General features: G+C 40.7%; 1 protein-coding gene across 5 annotated transcripts in view; it reads left to right on the forward strand.

The window, feature by feature from the left end:
- Window positions 1-9,309, forward strand: part of ACYP2 (acylphosphatase 2) — a 32,978-nt gene extending 23,669 nt beyond the window's left edge. For 3 of the 5 annotated variants that reach the window (XM_064415543.1, XM_064415546.1, XM_064415545.1), the window contains exon 4: window positions 8,491-9,181. In XM_064415543.1, coding sequence (XP_064271613.1) covers window positions 8,491-8,605 — 115 coding nt within the window. In that variant the 3' untranslated portion in view covers window positions 8,606-9,181. Of the gene's footprint in view, window positions 1-3,040; window positions 3,213-8,490 lie in introns of all 5 variants that reach the window. The other 2 variants (XR_010359637.1, XM_064415544.1) reach the window with 2 other exon arrangements.
- The last annotated feature ends 290 nt before the right edge of the window (window positions 9,310-9,599 follow it).

Consider the following 9,599-nt stretch of genomic DNA (forward strand, 5'->3'; position numbering starts at 1 on the left):
CTTCTTTTGATTTTGATATTTCTTCTGTAGTTGTGGTTCTTTAGGTTTTGTAAAAGCAGACATCAGGTCTATGTCCCTGTCCCTAGTAAGTGTTGACTTTAGTAGACACAAGATGCTGTTGACTTCAGTAGAAAAAAGTTACTGTCTTTAGTAGAATACCACTTTTATTCTGATTTTTTTGGAGTCTGAAGCTCTCACTGCCAAAATCTTGTACTGTTAATGGGCAGATTTGGAATGAGCAGGAAAATGTCTACACCCATGGGAAATGTAGGTGGAAAGATGAAGCCAGTTACACTTAATTGTAATAAAATCAATCTGGTTTGTTTTCAGTATGTGGTAATTCCAAGTAGGAAGTTCCAGAGCTGCCTTGAGAAGCCAAGATTTTGGTATTTCCAGTGTGGCTTCATTTTGTAGGAAAAAAGATTCAAAGAAATCTATTTCTTGATTCATTCATTTTATCACTGTTGCAGATAAACAGGAGAATGTTTTTAGGTAAATACTCTGGAAATGAGGTTTAATAAAAGCATGATGTAGTACAACACTGAACAGCAAGAACACGTATCAGATCTCATTTCAGTATGTATTAAAAGCCTTGTTGAGCAATTTTTTTACACAAAGAAACATTGAACCAGGATACTTCTTCATGCTCTGATGGCTTCCTTAAATAGCTGGGAGCTTTAAGTGTGTTTATTTTACCTCAGTGAGTATATCCATAGTGACAGATCATGGACCCCAGGATGGGCTTTGCCCTTGGCATGCTGTGGTGGAAAAGTATTTTTTTATCTATTTTTTTAATATTAATAGAAAATATAAAGCCTAACAATTAGAGGTGCTGCAAGGTAGACTTTGAGGAAATCAAGTAGCCTTGGCTGAGTTATATTTGGTTTTTATTTGATATCTCAGCTGATCTCTTGTTGGAGCATCCCTCTTGTTGGAGCATCCCTCTTGTTGGAGCATCCCTCTTGTTGGAGCATCCCTCTTGTTGGAGCATCCCTCTTGTTGGAGCATCCCTCTTGTTGGAGTGGTTTGGGATCAGGGCTTGAATGGCTTCATTAGGGTGATGTGTTTAATACCTGCCTGCAGAGAGTGAAAGGATAACTTGAGGGAACTTGGAAAGCCAGGAGAAATGTGGTTGAGATTAGATCTGCCAGAAATGGTATTTTGAATACAGGTGAAGTCGTAAGAAAAACTTGATAAAGAAGCTATGTGTTGAAGAATGAAAGTTATTTTCTTACTATAAGTGGAACACAATTCCTTGGGATGTGACTCTGGAAAGGGATGCTTGCTTCTGTAAGGTCCTGAGGGACAGCCTGGCACATCCCGTCCTGGAGCCCCTCCTGCCTCAGGCTGTTGTGTCTGGAGCTTTACCTCAAGGCAGAGCAGACAGAGGGTCTTGGGATATATGATGGAAACAATAAATAATACATATCCTAGTCCTTCCTCTGCTTTCCAGGGAATCTTGTGTGTGCATCCTGTGGATGACAGGTGCAGTGTTCCCTGCCTTGTAAACACACCCTGCTGGCTGTACCTCCATGCTCTGGTGTGCTGGAAAGCACAAGGAGTACTTGTCAAATCAAGAACAGAATCCCTGCAACATCCTCATGTTAATTTTTTGCTTTCTGCTTGTTAGAGCTATATCTGTAATACCAAAAAAAAATAGAGCATTATGAAAGAAAGCTTGATAAAGCTCAGATTTTCTCAGCTTATAAATGATATTAGCTAGTGGAATCCACTTGGTGTTTTCCTGAACACTTGTGCTCTCTAATATTATGTATTTAAAACATTTTCTTGTTGCTCTGATGTTCTGAAATGTCTACTATGTTATATCACAGTTGCTTTAAGAAAAGCAGTTGGAGATGGGAGGTTAAAAGGTGGGGGTGTAACTGCTTCCTTGGAAAGCATGCAATTTAAATTAACAAATTAGATCACATAGTGTAAAATCGAAGAAAAAATAGAGCCGAGCTGGCTGAATGCTTGACAAAAAATTCAAAACTCTCTTGCAAACGAAGGATAAAAAGAGACCCAAAGTTCTTAGTTGTAGGCCAACCTTGTTAGCTTGTGAAATATTCCAACAGAGGCATTCTAGGAAAAGATAAATTTATGTGCAGTCACTGCAACACTGAAAATGTTAAATATTGGCCCTCAGACTTGCTCAGAGCTCGACAGGAGGATGCTTTCAAAGTGTTGATGCTTTCCTTTAAGACCTTTATGATTGGAAATGGCAACTTCTCAGTGAGCCTTCTAACTTTTATTTTTTCAATCCTTTAACTATGCAACGAGATTTGTAAAATAAGGGGGACATTTGGGGAAAATAGAATCTCAGTGGTGCTTGAAGGAATTCACTCCAGTTTGACCTGGCATTATTTTTAGTTCTTGCATAATAATAAATTATTCTTCAGTGTAAGTGTCTCCTGTGAGGAGATGCAGCAAGTGTGGAACTGTGGGTGTTGTTCCTCGTGGCTTTTGTGTCCGGCTGAGCCCTGGGACTGCACAACAGGGAAGTGTTGTCTTTCAAATTCCTGACTGTGTTGGTCAGCTGGATTCATGGATTTCTGCCAGGCTGTGTAAGGACATGGGTTTGAAGTAAAGCTGAGCTGGTCAAGTGTGGTGATTCATTATGGCTCTGAAATGGCCAGTGTAAGGATTTAATTAACATTTTGATGGGTAAAATTGGTCAGAGGCTGGAGTCCTTTAGTCCTTGTTCAGTCTTATGTGGGTGATGGGTGCTGAGCATTAGAAGTGCTTTTCCTTTGTTGGTGCCCTAACAGCAACAGTTCCTCCTCATTTAAGCTTCCTGTGGCCTTGGCTTTAATGGATGTGGAATGGCAGAGAACCTTGAGTGGCATTCTGTGCAGTGGGTGGGGTTAGCCAAAATTCCCAGTCAGCCTGGGGAGCCAAGGTCCCTGTAGGGGCAGACAGATTCCAGAGAGAAAATACAATGGGCCTTTTGGCTGCTGCTGGCTTCCTGGGATGTTTACTGCTCTGGGAGACAGGACACAAACTTAACTGGAAATTCCCTTTGTCTCCTGCTTTTCTGTAGGTCAGTGTGGACATAAAAGCTTTGTTTGAGTTACTGGAATGGCTGAATTTGGGGTTACTTTTCACTTACTTCTTTACTTTGGAACAAATGACTGCAGTGTTGCTGAGATTTTTCTGATAAGATCTCTGAAAGAAGCCAAAAGTGACTTGCCTAACATGGCCTAAACAAAGAGGTATGCTGATAAGTTTTAATAAAAATATACTTATGATCTCATGTTGAAATGATTAAATCCTCCTTGAAGGTTACCAAGATGATTAGCAGGAAAATGCACAACAGATCTTGGCATTGCATATGACAACCAAAACAACTCCAGGCTTGGTTTCTATCATTGTGGGATAATTCCTCCTCTTTAAAGTAGTAGGTGAGGACATTTAGCATAGATCAGATACCAGTGTCAGAGTGGATGTGAGGTACATAGAGCCAAATTCTCCCCTGATGCGAACTGGCCGTGATCACTTCTTCATTAAAAAAGCCTTGCCAATACCATACAGAATGTGATGATTAACACATAAGTCACTTTTCTCAAGTTTATAAATAGAAATCACCACTAAAATGTGTATTTGAGGCTTACTCAGGGCTGTGTCCCACAATATCTGTAGAATCTCAGATCCTGCTAATCTGCCCTTGCTGTTGACATCCTTTCCAATATTCCTCGAGGAAGAGCTCATTGTGCATTCCCAAGGGAAATACTGCCCCTGAGTGCAGCAAGGAAGGAAGAAATATAAACAAATTAACAGCATTCATCTGACAGCTGTGTTTAAAAACAGAGTCAAACACCAGTTTTGATTAACTACCTTTCTCTCTTTCCTCAAACTCTTGCAGACCTTGTGTTAAGTCCCTGATGGGCAGAGGCATTCCTGCTGTTGGGATGCACGGAGCAGCCCAGCTCCCCCACACCTCCAGGCTGCAGCTCTATTCTGGGCCACCATGCCCATGCCTCAGCAGGTCCCCTCATTTCCAGCCACCCACTGCTTGGTCTGTATCCTTCAACCCTGCTGCTTCTGCTTCCTTTAATCCTCTGGAGCAGCCCCTGCCTCGGCTTGGATGTGGTGGGCTCTGGTGGGCCCATCCTAATAGTGGTGTTAAGACTCCCCTCCCTTGCACTTTGCCTGGTTCTCAAATCCCAGTATTCCCAACAAACTTCTTTGCCAGGGCTTTTATTCTTCCTGCTACTTTTTCACAGCAAGAAACCCTATAAATTTTCTTTATGATTACCTATTTTCCTGGCAGGAGGAGCCGAGGTGTAGGGACAATAGGAATGGCTCTGCAGTAAGCTGAGGAGAGAAAGGTGGGAGGTGTCTTTACGCAGAGGAATTTTGGGTTTATAAAAGCAAAGGTTTTTGAGTAAATGTTCCTGGCCTTAAAGATTGCAGAGCAAAGCTTGAAAACCATGGCTGAAGTTCTTTACAAAATCTCAGAAGCCAGATAGCCATGAGAGAGAGTTCCACACTTCTTCTGCAAATATTGAAATATCAGGATTTATGAAAATTGGACAGTGCTGTTGCAGAAGGCAAAAATATTTTTGGAGGGATTTTATAAATATTTGCAATGCTGGTCTATATGCTGTCACAGATGTAAATATGGTCTTCAAAAAGTAACATTCTCTGCAGTATTTATCCTAACAAAGGGAAATAAAGTGTAAACAAGCCAGTGCCATTATTTTCTCTTGCTCTAAATAAAAACACAGGTTTCTCCGTTCCACTTAAGTGACACTGTGCTTGAGGTGAAGAGAGAGGAGCATATTCTTAACCTGTGCCTAGGTCCTTATGTATTAATGCTGGAGGGCATTTCCAGGTCCTTTCCTAGTACCACAGACTGTAAATTTCTCCAGTATCAGGATAAAAGTTTCTCTTTTTGCACACAAATAAAGGAACTATTGCAGGAGTAATTTTCATATTGTAAAGAAATACTTCAGAGAATAATGCCAAGCAAGCTGTTTGTTTTAGAGATTGGAGTTAAAAAATAAATATTGTTCAGGAAATCAGAAAGTTACTCTGTTATTGTAGTATTTCAAGCACAGTGGATTTTAGGACTGTGCCAGTGTAATTAATTATTATTAATGATGATGGCACTTAGTGCTCTGCTTTAGTTGACAAGATGGTGTTTGGTCAAAGTTTGGAATTTATCTGAGAAGTCTTTTCCAACATTGGGTTCTGTGATTATCCTGTGTTACAGAGATGTAGCTCCTTAAATAACTTTTCCAGGGAGCTCTCCAGATACCTGGCCAGGCTCCATTTTGCCAAGTTGACAGGTAGGAGTGTTTTCCTGCTTGGAATACTGTGCACAGCTGGGCTGTTTCCACAAGGATATAAAGTGGGCTGGTGAAAACCCAGCTCTTTGGATGTTGTTTTCCAAGAACATGTAGAGTGGGGAGGGCTCTGTTTGCCTGGGTGTCAGGGCAGGTTCTCTTAGCAAGGTTTGTTTTAGTTAATGAAAGGAGAGAAGGGAAAGAGTGACAGATCAAATTGTTTTAAGCTCCTAGGAGTATTCCCCATGAACATGGGGATAGGGAAGCTGTGTGGTTTGGTTGGGAAGCTGTTTCAGGAGCACTGGCTTCTCCCCTGGACAGGGAGGTTGTGTAACTCAGAAATCCATGGTTATCCATGGTTAACTCAATGGGATCAGAGCATGGCCAAGAGTGACTTCATGGACAGGCAGTGCTTGGGTTGGGGAGGAGCTGTTTACAAGGGAATGGAGTAATAGGACAAGGGGGAATGGCTTCAGACTGACAGAGGGCAGGGTTGGGTGGGATATTGAAGTGGAATTTTTCCCTGTGAGGGTGGGGAGGCCCTGGCACAGGTTTTCCAGAGAAGCTGTAGCTGCCCCATCCCTGGCAGTGTCCAAGGCCAGGTTGGATGGGGCTTGGAGCAACCTGGGATAGTAGAAGGTGTCCCTACCCATGGCAGGGGGTGGCACTGGATGGGTTTTAAGGTCTCTTCCAACCCAAACCATTCCATGAAGTTAAACATGGTCAGAAATGGCTATTTAGAGGTTAGCTCTTGTTCTGGATTCAGTGGAGCAGTCACTTTGGGAATAAATCCTTTAAAACAAGAGTAACCTGTGTGGTGTCTTCTCAGCAATGTCCTCGTTTGCTTCAGATGAGTGAGGGGGAGGGAGTCTTTGCACTCCTGAGGAGAAGTGGGAAGGAGCAGTGAATTTTAACATGGATGCTATAAATGACAAGCTAAGACTCCAAATGCAAGTAATTGAAGCTCATCTCTACACACATGAAGAGATCTGAGGTGAATGGGAATTGAGAAGGCTGAGGAGGAGAGTGCAGAACCTTTTCTTCGCTGTTGAAGGAAATAAATACCCGTGGTAGTGATGAGATTGGAGATGACATTTAACTTCTAGGAAATACTGATTTTCTGCTTTCTTAGTTTGTAAAAAATGTGCTTCTTCATAGTGCTGGTGACTGGGTTGTCACTTGAGCAGAGAGAGGGAGATGGCTGAGGAAAGTCCTCTCTATGCAGAGCTGAGCCCCAAAATCATGCATTTCCCAGGTATTGCCTCCTCCCCTCCCTGCTGCATTAAATAAGAAATAACACACACATCCTGTAAAGAGTTTCCATGGAGCTGGGTTGCTCTAACTGGATTTTCATAATTTGTGCTTCATCCTTATTCATGTGAAGGAGCTGAGAGTGGATTGTTTGCTCTGGTCAGAATTTGTAGGTACTTTTTCACCCAGCAGAACTTGGGAGTTGGAAGTATCCAGGGATGAATTTTGATTGTGAAGGCTGGACAAGGAATATGTTCTTTTTGGTTTTTTTCCAGGATAAGATCACCTTCAAAATGGGAAAAGGAAATAGTGAACAAACTATCACATTACTTAAAAAGCAATTTCTACTATTTTCAGGAGATTAATTCAGTATTTCAAATTCATGTTCTTTTTTCTCACTCAAGGACTGTCCAACTGTTACAGACTTTATTGGTAAATAAGCAATAACCATTTTCAAGTTTTTTTCTGAATATGAAACAAAAGGGACTGGTCTGTCCTTAGGCTTGTTTCCCTCTGTTGAAATATCCCCTCTTTCTTGAGGCTTCCAGCAGAACTGGGAAGTTGTGTTCTCCTGTTTTATTCCTGGACTCTTATTCCCATGTTATGTTCCTTACTGGAAAGGCTTCATCTAAGACAGGAAGGGAGGTTGTTCATAACATGCAGCAAAAAACAAGAGGTGTGAAGAAGTGGAAGCATCTGACAGATATTTTAATTTCTCTATGCTAAGATAAAGCAAGTCACACTTGGAACATGAGATACCTGGGTGTGGTTGCTGTTTTGTAGGAAGTTTTCCATACAGAGGCTGCATTTTATTGTTCAAGTCACATTGAATGCAAATTTAGAACTGTCTGTGCCAGTGATGAGACCCATCTGTGAGAGACTAACATGATTCATGGGGAAATTATTTGTGTCTGGTAACTGCTGAAGCCCCTTGAGATGTTTTGCAGTGTGTTCTGGTGTCAAGAGCTGCCTTTTAAAAAATCTTGTATGTAGGGTCTCTAGCAAGGTGTGTTTCTGTATCTTGGATGTGATACATTGATTTACTGGCTCAAGGTAAGTAATTTCTGTGCATGATTCTCATTATAAAGACATCAAAATTAGGTCTCACTGCTAGAATATTGCAGTTTACAATGCTCAGTGGGATTCTGCAAAGGGTTAATTAGCATAACTCTTAATAAGGCAACTATTGTTTTCAAATCAGAATAAGGTGAATATTTATTTCTTTTTAATAGTAATCAGTTAAATGTCTATACTAACTTCTAAAAATTGTGTGGAAATATATTTCTCCTTCAATAAGATCCAATAAGATGCTTTCTCTCTTCTACTTCTGGGAGTCTAGTACAACCAAAAATACTGACCAAATGTGTTTGGTAAATAAACCTCTCACCTGCTGCATTTCCAGTGTTTGAGTATCCAGTTATCCAGTATAACATTCAATATTTATTACAAACCAGTATTGCTCTGACATAGTTGATGTCTTTTTGCTGGTTTTGAACTCATTCCTTTCCAGTTCCCATTCTTTTGGTTGCCAGCAAGGAGCAAATTGGCTGTTGGGATTCTGTTTTCCTGTATCTTTTCAGTTGTCAGTGGTTTGTAGGTCCTTGCTAAAAGCACAGTATTGACTCTGCAAAGGTAATTATACCTATTGGAATACTATTAGTAGTGTTTAGAAGGGATCACTGCAGTAAATCTGTTTTAGCCTTTTTGTCAGCTGTGTTTTTATGTAATATTCTGTAAATCCCCTGGAAACACTGATACCTTTAAAGCGTTTGGTTTGCTTTTAAAGTGGAAAGGGAGGGAAAACAGAAAAGAACAGATTTGGGGTAATTTCCTTATTGAAAGATGCTTTTTATGTCTCTTAAAAAAAGTAAAAGTGAGTGAAGGCATGACAGAGAATAACACCCACATGTGCAGTTCCTTATCTGCCAACCCTCTCTTATTTTTCCTGCAGGAAATCCTGGCTGAGCAAAATTGGAAGCCCAAGTTCCCGCATCGATAAAACAAATTTTTCCAATGAAAAGGAGATCTCCAAGCTTGACTTCTCGGATTTCAACACTAGATACTAACAGGAGGGCACCTCACTAAGCACAAAACTGACATTTCTGCTGCATGATATTTTCTGTGCTTCCATCAAATGTCACAAGAGCATTGGAATGCTTTTCTGTACTAGGGATAAGTGTAAATGCTCCCTGTTCCCACCAAGTAAGAATTCCTGGTTGCTGTGTTAGACATCTTACACCATGAATGTCAACATTTAGTGTTCAAAATGCCAATGTCTAATTTATTGCAGCTTTGAAAGACAGATAAAAGCTTAGAAGTGCTGGTGATTATTTGTGCACAATGAGACTTGTTACATACAACCAGATGGTACCTAATCTTTACACTGTGAGTCATATTTAGATGAAAAATAATGAATTTATGTTCTACTGTTTGTGATCTCACCAAAAATACATAACTGCAGAACTGAACACTTGAGAGTTCTCTGTAACAAGCCTGTTATAAATCAGGCTCTTTGTGACAATTAATGAGGTTATAGTGGTAATTTAAAATAAATATGTTGTTTCAAACTAGGATTATCTAACCAGCTTTGGTTTAAAATTCTTCATAATAATTCAGATAAATCATATCCCAAGGTGATGAAATGTGTCTCTCGCCCTGTTTTTTCCTCATCTACCTGTAGCTTGCATCCGTGCTGACTATAAAGGATGTTTTAATCTCTTTGCTTTTTTAATGTTCTTACTAAAATTGAAGATTTAAGTGATTTTCTTTATGGGTGTGTATTTGCTCCTGAGTTAAGACTGTGTGATGAAACCTGCACCCACATCCATCATCTGAAGTCCATGGAAGTTCTAATAAATCCTGGATAAGTCTGATCCATTGTGAATCCAGTTCCTGTAGCCAGCACTGTCTCCACAGGCACCCTGGTGTTAGTCGGGACTGGGTCAGACCTGGATCCTCACTCCTGCAGTGCTTGTGGGTCAGGATTAGAACATTCAGGGGGACTCCATGAGGATACTGAAGCTGGTGTTCCCACTGGCTGTCCTGTCCCTCTTCCTGGGG

The sequence above is a fragment of the Passer domesticus genome, chromosome 3 (genome assembly GCF_036417665.1).
Source record: "Passer domesticus isolate bPasDom1 chromosome 3, bPasDom1.hap1, whole genome shotgun sequence".
Taxonomy (NCBI): Eukaryota; Metazoa; Chordata; class Aves; order Passeriformes; family Passeridae; genus Passer; species Passer domesticus.